This window comes from Aethalodelphis obliquidens, unplaced genomic scaffold (genome assembly GCF_003676395.1).
Source record: "Aethalodelphis obliquidens isolate GAN/ISIS:26980383/991018 unplaced genomic scaffold, ASM367639v1 scaffold97, whole genome shotgun sequence".
NCBI classification, from domain to species: Eukaryota; Metazoa; Chordata; class Mammalia; order Artiodactyla; family Delphinidae; genus Aethalodelphis; species Aethalodelphis obliquidens.
Genome location: NW_020838041.1, coordinates 2,913,005 through 2,928,506, shown reverse-complemented (window position 1 = coordinate 2,928,506; position 15,502 = coordinate 2,913,005). Strand labels below are relative to the sequence as shown.

The 15,502-nt window shown below is 46.8% G+C and overlaps 1 protein-coding gene across 5 annotated transcripts in view; it reads right to left on the bottom strand.

Moving 5' to 3' along the window:
- The window catches only part of IPO9 (importin 9), a 46,261-nt gene that overhangs the window by 14,960 nt on the left and 15,799 nt on the right, over positions 1–15,502 (bottom strand). For 4 of the 5 annotated variants that reach the window (XM_027095968.1, XM_027095969.1, XM_027095970.1 and 1 more), the window contains 13 exons: positions 14,204–14,265; positions 13,898–13,984; positions 12,943–13,144; positions 10,053–10,141; positions 9,248–9,334; positions 8,621–8,740; positions 8,409–8,509; positions 8,167–8,225; positions 7,421–7,572; positions 6,651–6,749; positions 5,669–5,775; positions 5,163–5,302; positions 2,759–2,918 (listed from right to left, as the gene is read on the bottom strand). In XM_027095968.1, the coding sequence (XP_026951769.1) occupies positions 2,759–2,918; positions 5,163–5,302; positions 5,669–5,775; positions 6,651–6,749; positions 7,421–7,572; positions 8,167–8,225; positions 8,409–8,509; positions 8,621–8,740; positions 9,248–9,334; positions 10,053–10,141; positions 12,943–13,144; positions 13,898–13,984; positions 14,204–14,265 (1,465 nt within the window). Of the gene's footprint in view, positions 1–2,758; positions 2,919–5,162; positions 5,303–5,668; positions 5,776–6,650; positions 6,750–7,420; positions 7,573–8,166; positions 8,226–8,408; positions 8,510–8,620; positions 8,741–9,247; positions 9,335–10,052; positions 10,142–12,942; positions 13,145–13,887; positions 13,985–14,203; positions 14,266–15,502 lie in introns of those variants that run through there. The other variant, XM_027095972.1, reaches the window with a different exon arrangement.

Genomic DNA, 15,502 nt, shown 5'->3' with positions numbered 1-15,502 from the left:
GTGTGTACTAAAACCTATAGTCTCTTTTAGGCAACATATAGTTGGGTCTTCTTTTTCAATCCACTCAGCTACTTTGACTTTTAATTGGAGAATTTAATCCATTTAAAGTAAGTTTTGATAAGTAAGCCCATTTTATTAACTGTTTTCTGGCTCTTCTGTAGTCCCCTGTTCCCCCGACCTTTCTCTCTGGATGTCTTCCTTTGTGAATGGTGATCTTCCGTGGTGCAATGCTTTGACTCCTTTCTCTTTCTCTTTTGTGCGTCTATCATAGATTTTTGCTTTGTGGTTACCATAAGACATTTTATAGATATGATAGTCTATTTCACACTGACAACTTAACTTTGACTGCATACAAAAATTCTACCCCTTTATTCCCTTCCTTTAATGTTTCTGATGTCACGATTTAACTCCTTTTATACTGTGTATTCGTAATGATAATCATAAAGTATTTAGCTAGTTATTTTTAACACTTTCATCCTTTAACCTTTATACTAGAGTTAGGTGGTTAACACACCACCATATTACAGTATCAGAGTATTCCGAATCGATTATATACTTACCTGTACCAGTGTGTTATATATTTTCACATTATTAATTAGCATCCTCTCATTTCAGCTTGAAGAACTCCTCTTGGCATTTCTTGTAAGGCAGGTCTAGTGGTGAAGAACCCCTTCAGCTTTGTTGTCTGGGAAAGTCTTCACCTTGTCTTCAGTTCTGAAGGACAACTTTCCTAGCTAAAGCACTCTTGGTTGGCAGTTTTTTCTTTCAGCACCTAGAATATATCATCCCACTGTCTCCTGGCCTGCAAAGTTTCTGCTGAGAAATCTGTTGCTAGCCTTATGGGAGTTCCCTTGTATGAGAGAAGAGTTTTTTCCTCTTGCTGCTTTGAAAATTCCCTCTGTCTTTGATTTTAGATAGTTTTTGCTACATTTTGTCTTGGAGAAGATCACCCTGGATTGAAATTTTGGGGTGACAGATTAGCTTTGTAAGTAGGAGGTACAAATCTCTCCTCAGATTTGGAAAGTTCTCAGACATTATTTCTTTAAAAAGCTTTTTGCCCCTTCTCCCTCTCTTCTCCTGGGACTCTAATAATTTGTAGACTGCTTCTCCTAAAGATATCCCATAGTTCACATTTTCTTCCTTCTTTTTCATTCTTTATTCTCTATCCTCTGACTGGATAATTTTGAAGGTTCCGCCTTCTATTTCACAGGCTTTTCCTTCTGCCTGATCCATTCCGCTACTGATGCTCTCTACTGCATTTTCCATTTCATTCTCTGTATCCTTCAGCTCCAGGATTTGTTTGGTTCTTTTTTACGATTTCTCTCTTTGTTGAACTTCTCGTTTTGTCTGTGAGTTCTTTTTCTGATTTCATGGAATTGTCTTTCTGTGTTTTCTTGTAGCTCACTGAGCTCCTTAAAATGGCTGTTTTGAAATTCTTTATCAGATAAATCACAGATCTCCACGCCTTTGGGGTTGGTTACTGGAACATTATTGTGTTTCTTTTGTGATATCATGCTTCCTTGGTTTTTCATGTTCCTTTATGTCTTGCACTGCTGCCTGCACATCTGAAGTAGCAGTCACCTCCTCCAGGCTTTACTGACTGACCTCTTCCAAGTGTCCCATCTTGGATTGTTTTTTGCTCCAGTGGTGTGCTAGAACTTCTCCACTGGGCTTGGACTTCGACAAAGGCTCTCTCATCTGTGGGTAACTGTCTCAGTCAGTGTTCTCCAGGAGGCCCTGGACCACGTCAAGATCCACAGCTGGGACCGAGGTCTGTGTTTCTATTATCTGACATACAGGTGGGTGAGATTCCCCCTGGGTCCCTTGGTGTACAGTGCCGATGACAGAACCAAAGCCAAATGGGGCTGTAGCCGGGACTATGGTTGGCAAGTCAGTGGCTGGGATGTGGGCTTGTCTTCTCAAAACAGCTCTCCTTGTCCTTAGATGGCACTGAGTTTGACAATCTCCTCGCTTGGACAGATGCCAAATTGTTGTTGTGGGAGGGATAAGAGCGAGGGACATCTTATTCAGACATCTTGCCGACACGCCCCCCCGCTCCCCCCTCCCCCAGCAATGCTTTCTAAAGACATATAGTAATGCCAGCACCTCAGTCTCTGCTTCAAAAGGTAAGGAGGTAGTGCAGGCAGGTGGAAGGTGAACTCTGCGTTTTTAGGGTTTCAAGCAATTCTTAGGATTCAACTGAGACTCTGTAAGTTTGGACTTGAAAATACTCCTGAAAACATCAATACTCCCTGTGGTCTGAGAAGGAATATAAATAAAGGACTAATAAAACCACTAGTACACTAGCTGTGAGAAAGAGAGGTAAAATTGGGAAAAAATAAGCAGTGTTTCCAGGCTACATTATCCCAAATTTGGTTTCCAATACAGAGGCAATCAATCAACCAAATGACGCTAAGCCTGCTTCTATGGCCCGCTGCTGTGCGACCCTAGGCAAGTTAGTTATCTCTCGGCGCCTCAGGTTCTGCTTCTCTGTAAGACAGGGAGTTGGTCTAGATGATTCCAGAGCTGGAGTGAATTGAAAAGGAACGAGGAGTAAAAGGGAACAGGATGTATCCGGGACTCACAGAAGCCATGTTTCTGGTATGGTTTCTTTCCCTGTCCTTCCAACATCCATTCTGCAGGAGATCTTCAGAAATTTCCAAGCAACGTAATCCACTGGACAACTGCTGTTTGGGACTTCTACCCTGAGCAACTTTCTCTTAAAACAGTTTCCGTTGTCCTAAGGTGGCGTACTCACCCCCAGATGGCTCTCACTGCAGAAATTCGAACTGATGGGGGTTGTGTCTCATGAAGACCACTAACTGTTGCCTGAAGAAACTGCTGGATCAATTCAGGGGACATAGCAACAGTGAACCGACTGGCAGCCCAAAGGGCCCGGCCCAAGAGGAAAGGAGACACTGGGAGGAAGAGAGAGCAGTTAGAGGCTGAACAATACAAGTTTCTGCTACTGCCCACCCTCCTCCCCACCACTATTCCTCAGTTTGTTGCAGTAACTGGATACCACCTAACATACATAACGTAATGGAGAGAAAAAGCATGATCTTGAAAGATAAAAGCAAATGTATGACCTATGGCACAGAATCATTTCCCTAGTTTCACTTTTCACTATTTGCAAAGTACATTTTGAATATTCCTAGACTACAAAGCCCCCCACCCTTGTTCCCACCACAGTTCTCACCACCCCTTACCACACTGCTAGTCAGTCCTCTAGATGTCTTCTCCACTGCCAGTTTTTTCCTACTCTTGGACCACTATTGGAATACTGTAAATTATAGCTGTCATGCTTTTATTTAAAATGTCAGCAAATTCCATAGTCTACCAAATAAAGCCCATCTAAATTCGCACGGCATTCAAGGTCCCCTCAGATCAGTGACTCTAGCATTACCTCTCATTTCCCTTTGTGCCTTCCAAACTCAGGCACACACCCCTCCCTAGGAAGTCAACATCTTACCTTGCCATTTCTGTGCTTTGTTTATAAGCCAACACACTCACCTCTCCTTGCATTATCTAACCGATCTCTTGGGCTGAAGTAATCCTAACTATCTCTGCCACTTTAAGCCCATGTCTTTAGCTTTCTAACATGACACAAATATATGTTTTGATATTCTAGGCACTGGTGTAAGGATTACTACCCCTTGCCTATTTTAAGATGCTTGAGGACAGAGACTATACTTATTCAGCTGTCATAGGGCTTAACTTAGTTACCTGTACAATAAACATTTAGTTGATGGAACCTATTCAACAGAACCTAGCAAACGGTGCCAAATAATTACATACTAATTCATGTAATGGAGAGCACCATCCAAGAACACCTGCAAGTCCCCAAAGTTAAAACTGTTTTCATAGCAATACCAAGACATTATTTGTCTTTTTTCATTCTCATTCCTTCTCGAGTATACGGTGGAATTTTCCAGAGGTTACTGATGTGTGACACCATGGCTCTGACAGCTAATGGAACGTATGCTTGCATTTCTTATATTTTGAAAGCTTCTCAGTTTTAATTTCTAATATGTTAAATACTGCTACATGTGACTCACAAAAAAATCTCCTTGGGATCACTGATAATTTTTTAAAGTGTAAAGAGGTCCTGAGACCAAAAAGTTTGCGAATGGCTTGTACAGAAAAGCTTTGCTAGGGCAAGTTCTACAAAAAATGTGCTGGTGAGTTTGAGAAATTCCAACACTATCATTCAACACGTGATTACACTATGTCCATTAGGTGCCAGGCACTGTGGGGCAAAAGGATATATTAGACATGGCTTGTACTCAAATATCTTACATTCTAGTAGGAGAAAGAAAACATATTTGTCAACCACAACATAACGCAGCACGTGGTCAATGCAGAATCAATAGGAACGTGCTCAGTGGGCCCGGAGCTCTGGATGCTCAACCATCTTAATTCTGTGACTCGGGCCTGAGATGCCCCATAACAGCTGGCCTAAGGAGAGGTGGAGAACATTTTCCAATGGCTTAAGCTACCCAGAGGGCATCCTACGGAGAGGAAGCAGTGAGTGGACTGACACGGCCTCGACGACGCAGGGGTCCCACGACTTAAGTACTCAAGGAGGAAGCAGAGACAGCACTGGGGGCTCTGAGGGTGAGAACAAGGCACAGAGATCGTCACAGAGAGACAACGCCGCCTCTCAGCCGCTGCCCTGCACTGCTGAGAAGTCAGGCTCACGCAGTCGAGGCTACTTTTTAAGGCTAGTAGCGAACGTGGACATGGGAACGGACACTTTAATCATGTAGACAGAAGAGCTTGAGAAAACTGACAAGAAGCACACAGGAAGGATGAACCACACACAGGCTGCCTGAGGGCGTGGGGACTTTGCAATGACAGAGCTTGCAGCAGAGTTCTCAAGGCAGAGCAGCCAAATCTGCACTCTATTCAGACGCCAGAAAACACCCGGGACTTGAGCGCTGACTGCGAGAACAGTGTGAGAGAACAGCATGAAGAACTATGAACGAGGCAATCCTAGTCTCTCAGTGGGTGAAGCTTGAGTCAAGGTCTCTGGGCAGTTCAGAGGTTCAGACGAGCTCAAGCTTTAGGGTGGAAGAAGAATGGTCACCCCGAGGTTTACCTGCCCAAGTGAACAACAGAACTGAGCTGATCGTGGGCCTGAGCACGGTGCTGAAACCTACCTGAGAGGTTGAGGTCCGCGAGGACGACGTTGGTCAGGAAGCCATGCATGTCGAAGGGGATCCTGCCACTCTTCACGCTGTCGGTGACGATGGACTTCACCGAGCCGAGGGCCAACATGCACGCCTCATGGATCTTCCACCTGCCAAAGGGACACCACAGCCTGGTCACACACACCCACGGTCAAAGCGACAGACGCTTGAGGGAAGCCAATTCAGGAAAGGGCGTTTCAGCACAGCCTGACCCCAAAGTGCATTGAGCTGCTCTTCCGATCTAAACCTATAACTGAAAACGGTGTAATTTAATAATAACAGGTTTGTCTAATTAAAAACAAAGCAAAAGTTCTTCCTTTCAAACCTTCTTAAAATGGGGTAAAAGCATCTTAGCCAACTGTTTTAAGGATGGGAAGAACTGCTTTAAAACAGATAACGCAAAGCAAGGACACGCCTGCCTCCGACCTGATGCCCAGAGCACGTCCCTCAGTGGGACACCCGCCGCCCACTCTCACCAATGTCCGGTGCCGCCATTCTTGGTGTGCTCAGCTTCCTGTAAATGCCGAGTCGCTGCGGCGGCCAGGGCTGCTGCGCTCTCATTCTGGAAATCAGTGGCCACAGCCTGGTGGGAGGAGAGGCGCTAACAAATGTTTCTGTGCAAATTAAACTGCAAGCTTCATTGCACACTGAATGGTTCCAACTCCTTCCCATACACACGGCTGAGCCCAATTAGGTACACTCAAAATACAGCCCCTAATTGTGTTAAGGTCTCTACGGTAAAGCAGTACCCATATTTCCGCAGTGCCCAAGTGCTGTGAAGCTCACAAAATGGACAGCTCCCTCTGGCTACATTCAGCAGAGCCTAAGTGGTCAATGAGAGACTCAGCTTTGGATGGCAGGGGACCAGATATTTATTCTCTGGGAGCCTGACTGTGGAAATACAAGGCTAATCTACTAGCTGAAACTTGGCGTGGTCTTTCCTAGGTGCCTTAGAAACACCGCAGGATAACAAGGAGTGCTCACCAACAATGAAACAACGAGAACAGGCCTCGCACCTGACAGGCGGCAGGTGGCAGCTTCTTCACAGACCCTCAGCCTAGAGACAGTCCTGGGCTCCAGTCAGAGCCAAAGAAACATGAGCAGCCACCTGGGTGTCCAAGCTCTCGGCAAGTTTTTTTAACTTGCCAACCTCTAGTTTGTGCTACAGCTTCTTGCTGAAGAGTGAATGAAACCGAGAAGCTCCTGATTCAAGCATCCTTACTCATTAGAACACTATCCTCTGCACAATTCTTACACCTAATATCCACACGTAAATCAGAACCGGGAGCAGTGACTTTGGAACTCCGGACTCTCAGACGTCACTCGAGATGCTCTTCTTATCCCCCAAAAGTCTACGACAAAGTCACCCAACAACACTGCTCAGCTTGGGTTAGAGATCTGGAAAGAAGAGGAACGGCTCAGGATCATCGGGCTGAAGTGTCAAGGCGGCCCTCTTACCAGCAACAAGTCCTGGGCTGCGATCCTGACAGTGTAGGAGAAGGTGTCATCATCTTCATCTTCCACAAACTGCTGGGGGTTGGCTGTCCACACTTTGATCTGAAAGGACGAGGACGTCAGGCTTCCCTGAGGCTCCCGTCTGCTCCCCTTTCCATCCACACACTGGAATGGCTCAGCCTCTTCTTCTCAGCTTGAACAGAATGCTATTCTCTTTGATGCAGAGAAGCGAGCCCTTTAACAAGCTGAGCAGCAAAGGCCGCTGCAGAAGGTGGCTGACTGCTGGCCGCTCCTGCTGTAGGTGGCTGTTACCCCCAGATACGTCAATTTGCTGAGTCTAGTAGGTCTGATGGGCATTTAATGGAAAATCATGTCCACCCTTGTGTTGTTCACACGAGACAGGCATTATCATATTTTTTAATGCTCTTTTCTGGTCTAATGGTTCACCAACCAGGCTAATGATCTGAACTCTATTACATCTCACTATTTATAGAGAAAGGTAGGCTTTTCTGGCTATCTGGGCCTTTGGTTGGCGGTCCTATAGATGTAAAAGTATTAGTACTCTGAAAGCCCAATTACCTAGTGCAGGAGTTGATAAAACCCCAACACCCAGGGATTCGGCAACATGATGACATCAGAGCTTTCTAGACCCTCCCATGAAGTTACTCTTCAGGTGTCTATTCTTCAAAATCACTTGGTCGCCTGACTTAGACCCCACATGCAGGCTGCACTCTCTGAATGCAAGCCGGTCACTGTCTCCCATACGTTGTTACCTGCTCCTCGGTGATCTGCATGTATAGGATGAGATAGTAAATCAACTCAGGCAAGGCCTTCTTGACAGTGCTTTTGAATTTGCTATTTTCTAGGAGAGCATGGACAAATTCAAAAATGCTAAAGACGAGATTTTCAAAGCCCAGGACTTCACCTACAGGAAACACACGAGAGAAGCTTTTAATGACAAGAAAGCAAAAGGAAAGCACAGACGCTGGAAAGGAACTACATCATCTCTGTAAGTTAATGAATAGTTAAAGCACTTGCTAATTATTATTCTCCAGGGAATGGAAGAAGGGGTTGAGGAGTCAAAGAAAGGAACTTGAGGCTATTAAGTACTCTTTGGCTTTTCAAGTAAAAGAATCAGGGAATTCCCTAGTGGTCCAGTGGTTAGGACTCAGCGCTTTCACTGCTGAGGGTGTGGGTTCAATCCCTGGTCGGGGAACTAAGATCCCAAAAGCCGTGCAGCGAGGCACCACCCCCCACCCCCCAAAAAAGAATCAGAAACACTGAACATATCTTCCACTCAGAAATTCTACAATTTCACGAGACTTACGCAAATGCCCATGAGGAACAGATCAATGATTTTCAACTTCTCATTTCCCCACATCCAATACACTTAGAGGAAACTCGGTGAGAACACTCTCTTAAGAGCATGAAGCCTCTAAGTTCCTGCCTCTGTTCTGTCTTTTCCTGGCTCCCTTTCCCACTAAGTGGTGCACCTGTTGAGATGAGACACGCCACGTACCATCAGAATCCACAGGATCTTCCACTTCCTCTGTGTAGTTTACTTCTGTCCTCACATAAGTACAATGAAGAGTAAAGAAACAGAATCAGCAGTCTGCTTTGGACACACTCTACAAGGGAGCGCTGTACACTCCAGCACTAGGAGCAGACTCTTGAAGCAAGCGGAACCACATGGACGTTAGGACCCAAGGCTAGATTCCCAACCATGGGCTGGCAGGCCCGTCAGCCTTCTGGAAAGGATATAAAGCTGCGCTCTCAGTTAGGGTGTTCCAAACAATAGGCAGAATCTGCTGCATGGAGGACACCATGTGCTTTGGGAAGTTTTTCACCAGGGCTGTCACTGCCTGGGAAGTTAAAGAGAAAAACCCCAAGAGTTACAAGTGCTATGGGGGAAAAATCACTACTTTCAGAGCACCCTTCAAACCCCCAGCACCTCCATCGCAGTAAATGTTTACCTTCAGGACTTCCATCTTAAACCCGCTGTCAGACGTGGGGCCGTCTGGTATCTGGAGGGCCTGGACGAAGGCCTCTGTGAACTGCTGCACCACAGGGAAGATCAGGACTTTGGCCGCGCCCTGGCGGCAGAAACCAAAGTCAGTACTGGACGCAGCCCGAATCAGTGGCTCAGTGCATGCACCAAACACCGAGACCCGCGCTGTCTCCAGACCCCTTCAGGCTCGGGCCTCAATCAGAAGGGCGTGGCTACAAGGTCACTGGAGGTGTCCCCAAGGTCTGCTGTGTCCTTATCCAACACTGGCAGCTCCTCACCAGGAGCTTCTTCAAAGCTATTACATAAGGCCAGCTTCTCAATCCCAGGGACTGGTATTTTTCAGCTAGGCTGGTTCCACATGGGAGAGAGATAAAAGAGCAGTGAAGTTCTGGGTGATGACTAGCATGAAAAAGATGCAGGAGGAGGTGTTAGAAAAAATAAGGCTCAGACGAAAGGAAACTAAGCTACACGCAGATGAGGAACTTAACCAGAACATTCACTGCATCCACAACATGGCGAGTGTCCGTCCTGGCACCGCTGTGCTGAAGACCTCTAGGCAGGCCGTCTGTTACCAACCTAAAGGCTCACTCACCTTCTCCAGCTCCTCCATGTTACAGATCATATGGGCACAAGTGGTAAAAATCTCCACGGCTCGGGAACGGGTTCGAATACCATACACCTGGAAACAAGTTACAGTGTAGCCATGAGACTGGTGGGTGTGCGTTCGTGCGTGCATGCGTGCATGCGCGCACATGTGTGTGTGTGTGTGTGACTAAACTGTGACTACTAATCCTGACATGGGACTGGGGGTACAGAGACAGGAAATGTCAATCACTCGTGTCCAGGAGACAGACTTCTGTAATCCAGAGAATGGAAGGCAGCACGATGTCAGAACTTATTAGAATCAGCCTTACATACAGGCCTCTGTGGGTTAATTTGACAAAAATATGAAGCTGGATACGGCCTGAAATCCCAACATGGTTAACGTATTTCTGTCAAAACACAGCTCTTGGCTGGGGCCGGAGAGGAGCAGGGAGGTTAACCAAACGCATACAGAGTAAAGGAAGGGCTTATCGGGCGCAGTGCAGGGATAGAATCGTTTCCAAGTACTCGGCTGAGGCGAGCAACCTTGGGTGGGCTGCCCCGTGAGAGGCCAAGGCAGCACCAAGGCAGCAGGGGTGAGATGAGGGGAGACTGCAGCTACTGCACGCTCTCATCACAGGCTTGTCCTCGCAGTTACAAGCGAAGGCCTACGTATCATCCCAGCTCAGTCTTTGTCAGTTCTTGTCTTCAGGTCTGGGGACCGGCAGCCAACACGGCGGGCGCCCCCTGAGCGGGGGCGGCTGGCCAGAGCCTGAGCCGCTCTGCCTGCTGGATGGCGCAGCTGAGACTCGTACCTCGGCCATGGTGAAGATCTTGTACATCTCTGGGAGAATGACAGGAGCAACCAGCGGCATCTGGGTGTCTGTGACTTCTCGAGTGAATTCTACAGAGAAGAAAGCCCCGCTTTACAAAGACATTCCACGTGAAAACTGTTGAACTGCTTCTAGGCGGCACACAGGGAAAGACGCTGGTTGGGAGACTTACCCTGGCGTACGGAAGTAGTGCCAATTATTGGTTAGAAGGGAAAGAGAACGCAGAGATAAAGGAGAATACACGAGATTAAGAAAGAAAACCTGTAACGGAACTGTGTAAGAATCCTTGTGAGGTTGCCTTAGGAAAATTCGGAATTAATCTAGTTTGTGCCCACTGTCACCATCCAGGTGCACTTGGAGGCGTCTCACCTTTGTTCCACTTTCAATACCCTGCCCAAGAAGCTGTTCTGATGCACACAGTCAAGTCTGTGCAGACTTACCTGGCTTGAGCTCCACCCTGCAGATGGGGACGATGTCTACTGACCTAGAGGTCAGGCCACTGCTCAGAGGAAGAGAAGGGGGTTTACACCCCGTGACGGTGGCGAAGAGCACCCCGGCCGCGGAATGAGACTTGAGGAAGGCGAGGCAAATGTGGGTCCCAGCCTTCCCTTCCCTTCCAAAACCTCACAAGGCACCGAGACAGCAAGCAGGGCTCTGGATTGTGTCGCTGAGCGTGGAATACAAGCCCTCGAGTCCCACTGGCCTCTGCTGCTTAACCAACCACATTCATTACTCTCATGATCACTCTTGATAGCCTCAATTTATCAACACTTTACAAGCTGAAGTCCAAAGTAAGTTTTCTGAAGTCACTCATCAGGTCAGAAAAAGCATGGGATGCCAGCGACATCAGTCTCCAAAGCTCTTTGAGAGCGAAGAGAAAGCTGAGGCTCATGGATCACTCATTTCAAGCCCTGGCGGCTGTGTCTGCATTTCCTTCACACCATCAGCCTTAGCTGTCGTTGATAAACAGCTAAGTGTAATGGGAATAAGCCTTATTACATTCGAGAGACTGGGACAGCACCTTCAACAGCCCTGATGAGAGTCAGACCCGCTCTCCTGCCGGGCTCCTGCCCCCACACCAGTGCCCTGCTCCCCGCACGCACACCTGAGCTGCAGCTGCCGGAGCGCGGCCCAGCCTCACGTGAAGGTGTGTGGCTGACAGAAAGGTCATCTCACTGAACAGTGATTCCCTTAGTTAAGCACAACAAGGGCTCTTGAGCAAGCCAACTGTATATACAAACGTACAACTATTCTTTTCTCCAAGTTTTTAAAAAAGAAGCTGAACTTTGTGTTGCAAGACTGGAAGGGAATAGGCTTCCTTTCCTTAGTAGAAAATAGGTCTGTTAATTGATATTTTGGCATCATGAGCTTGTAAGTAAAGAATCCTAGGGCTTCCCTGGTGGCGCAGTGGTTGAGAGTCCGCCTGCCGATGCAGGGGACATGGGTTCATGCCCTGGTCCGGGAAGATCCCACATGCCGCGGAGCGGCTGGGCCCGTGAGCCATGGCCGCTGAGCCTGCGCATCCGGAGCCTGTGCTCCGCAACGGGAGAGGTCACAACAGTGAGAGGCCCGTGTACCGCAAAAAAAGAATCCTAGAAAGCTCATTCCACGGAGAGGGGTAGGAGAAATCACCTGAATAATACGCCGTACAAGAGAAACAAGGGCAATAAGTGGGGCAGGGAGCATCTGAGCAAGGAGCATTTGACCTTTTCAATAAGGTCAGCTCTATGCCCTGAGCACCCGTCACATGTAATCAATAAAAATAAACTGGGTGGTGCAAAAAGGCAGCTGGGGCACGGGAAGAGGGGGTTTGAAACAAAAGGAGAGGGGCGATTTGCTTTTGGACATAGAACTGGTATTATCTACTATCAATATTAGATGGACTAGTAAAATTGGGCCCAAATGCCAAGTTTAGTAAACTGATTGACACTCAGAAAAGGCTGTAACAGCGTTCCTAACTAGGTAAGAATACCTTTCAGGTAAGCTAGCAGATCACGGAGGAGGTGGTAAGACAGGGGTGAGACTTTTGCAAACTTATATAAACAGAAAGCAATGTGGTTTCTAACAGGTCAGTACCCAGTGGCTAAGGTCCACATAAGGATTCCCTGAAAGCAAAGGAAAGCAAAGGAGAGCAGTGACCCCACATGGGGGACAGAAAGCAGGGCAGAATTTGCAAGAGACTGGAAGACTCAGGCCATACCTGGGGGTATTTAAGGATAGGTCCTATGAGGGACTGATAGGTTAGCTAAGCTTAGCTGTTCACTAAGTCTCCTTGGACTCAAAGTTCAAGTATTTCTCTCAACTTCTCAGAACAGAAAGAAAGAAAATACACCAAAGACTACATATTTTTCTAAGCTGGCCAAACGAAGATCAGGATTGCAGAGGGGGACTGTTTTTATCTTCTTTCTTATATCTCCATAAAAATTCAACGTGACTATTCTTAACTTTGCTTTGGTTGAACCAAGTAGAAAAATAATATATAATAATGATGCTAATCATGATGGCTAAAATCCACTGTGTGCTACCACAGGTCACTTTACACAGATTAGCTCACTTATACCGCCTAATGCTCCTTTGAGGTGGACACCATCATTACCTGAATTTTACACACAAGGAAACTCAAGCTCAAGAGACGAAGTAGGTTGGGTCAAGGTTAAGCCAGACTGTGAACTGAAGTCTGCATGCTTAACCGCCACACTTGACTCTTTCCTGAGTGGGAAGGGCTCGCAGTGGCAGAAGCACAACACCGACTTCGTCCCCTGGGAAGTGTCACCGGTTCGGGAGGACAGCCATGGAGGTGACAGCTGGAGGAGCAGCAGGGAGGGCGATGCGTGGGATCCAGGGGGCAAAACCAGGGGATGGTCTCCAATACCTGTAAGCACTCGCATGGCGCCGTGGACTGCGTTTAAGTCTCCGCTCACCAGCATCCCCATGAGCAGGTTGAAGAGCTGGGGCCAGGCTTCGGGCCAGTCCCAGTGAGCGATGGCTGACACCGCATAGGCCACGCTGGAGCGCACCTTGCTTATCGACTCCCTTAAGCCATTGGGCAATAGCTCCCGGATGACAATTTTTGCCTGGAGAGGAGAAAAGCCCACCTGCCATTAGACCAGGTTATAAGTGAGTGGCAGAGTCCTATCCAGTTCATGTGCTGGAAAAGCAATGTGCACAAGACACTGCATATCTATGGAAAACTCCAATACGCCAACTGGACAAGTAATTCATCCAGAGAGTCTAACTATGGTCTCTAAACTTATGCTGTCCATTATGGTAGCCACCAGCTACATGCGGCCATTTCAATGTAAATTAATTAAAATTAAATGAAGTTAACAATTCAGCACATCAGTTGCCCCAGCCACATTTTAGGAGCTCAGCACCCACAGGTGCTGAGCTGTACTGGACTAGCAGACTAGCAGCTGTACTGGACAGCACAGACACAGAATGTTTCCACGACGCAGGAAGCTCCAATGGACAGCGCTGCTCCAGACCTTCTACCTCACAATTTCTTGGGGGCCCAGCACGGTTGCACAGCACTGGACTAACTAGAAACGTTATTTCATGTAACCCTCAAACAACTCTTTAAAGCTGGAATTTTAGATATTTAGGAAATTGAAGCTTAGAAGTTAAAATACTTTTTGAGTATTTCATAGCTAGTAAAAGGCAAACTGGCATCTGCACCCAGGTCCGCCTGGCACTGGAGCTCTCTCATCTGTAGCATGGCTCCTGCAATGCCAGCTACCAGTCACTCCACGGCCTTCTGATAGCTCCTTGTGGTCAGAGAACGGCCCTCACCATCTCCACAGGCAGACAAGTCGAGTACCTCTCCTCACCCTTTCTGTGGTCTCAGGAGGCCTGAACCTCTCCGACTGGGCACACCAGTGAGTCTCCACGTACTGCTTCAAGATGACTGATGCCAGCTGTGAAAAGAGTAAGCCAAGTAGCACAGCAAGAAAAAGACTCTCTTCACACATACAAACCATACACACGGCCCGATATATTCATCTGAAGTCTATCTAAATCTGGTATAAAATTCTAAGTTATTTATAAAGTGGCCTTATTCTTTCACTTTCCCATAAGAAAGTTTCACCAAGTAAAGGGAAATTACTTATAAACTGGGCCAATCAGTCTCGACTTACCTGACGGATCGCCAATGCCCCCTGAGGATCTACGGTCAGCTCTGCCAGGTGAACACCAAATTCTGGAAGGGAAAAGTCTATTGTGAGTCCAGGAGCGCCCAGGAACACCATAGCGGTTTACTGAGCTCTAACCCTGATGCCAACAGGAAAGATTTCAGAGGATTCAGTGGCTCCAAGAGTGCTGATGACTGCTAGATTGGCTCCTCTAAGCAAGAGAAGCAGGGCAGGGCTGCTCGCGATGAACACTCCAGCACCTCTCACTTCCTCCAACCGCTGCACAGCCGTCTTGCCTTCCAAGGTAGCGATGCACGTAGTATCTAACCAAAAACCGCTGCTATCTAACCCCAAAGGAAAATTAAAAGGTGAGACTTCAGGAGTTGTCCAGATGTACACCACCAAAGAAGAGATGATTAGGTCTAAGAAAATCTGGCCTTCACAGGCTTAGTCCTAAAAATACAACTGTTATAAGTGAGCAGTTTCTAACAAGCAACGTAAGTGGTAATCTCGAAATGCATATTGGGAGGCTACAAACAACTCTGACTCCCAAATTAAAATTTAGATCCTTCAATGTAATCCCTATCAAAATCCCAATGATTGGATTTTTGCAGAAACAGAAAAACCCATGCTGAAATTCATATGGAATCTCAAGGGACCCCAAATAGCCAAAACAGTCTTGAAAAAGACCAGAACTGGAGGACTCACACAAATCTACAGCCATCAATACAGTGCAGTACTGACATAAAGACGGTCGTACAGATCAATGGAATAGACCACTCAGTGCGGAAAGAACAGTCTTTTCAACAAATGGTGCTGGGACAACTGGATATCCACGTGCGAAAGGAGTAAGTTGGACCCTTACCTCACACCATAACAAAAATTAACTCAAAATGGGTCAAGGACCTAATAAGGCCTAAAACAATGTTAGAAGAAAACATAGGACAAAAGCTTCGTGACATCATGACATTAGATTTGGCAATCATTTCTTGGATGTGACGCCAAAGGCACGGGTAACAAAAGAAAAACTAGGCTTCATGAAAATTAAAAAATGTTGTGCATCATAGGACACTATAACAGCGTAAAAGCAGCTACCCACAGAACGGGAAAGCTTGCAAATAGGTATGTAATAAGCCACTAACATCCAGTTATATAAAGAAATTCTACCACTCAACAACAACAAAATGACCCAATTAAATGATGAGCATTAAGACTTGAACAGACATTTCTCCAAAGATTTATGAAGGCCAATAAGCACATGAAAAGATGCTCAACATCACTAATCATTAGGGAAATGAAAAGCAA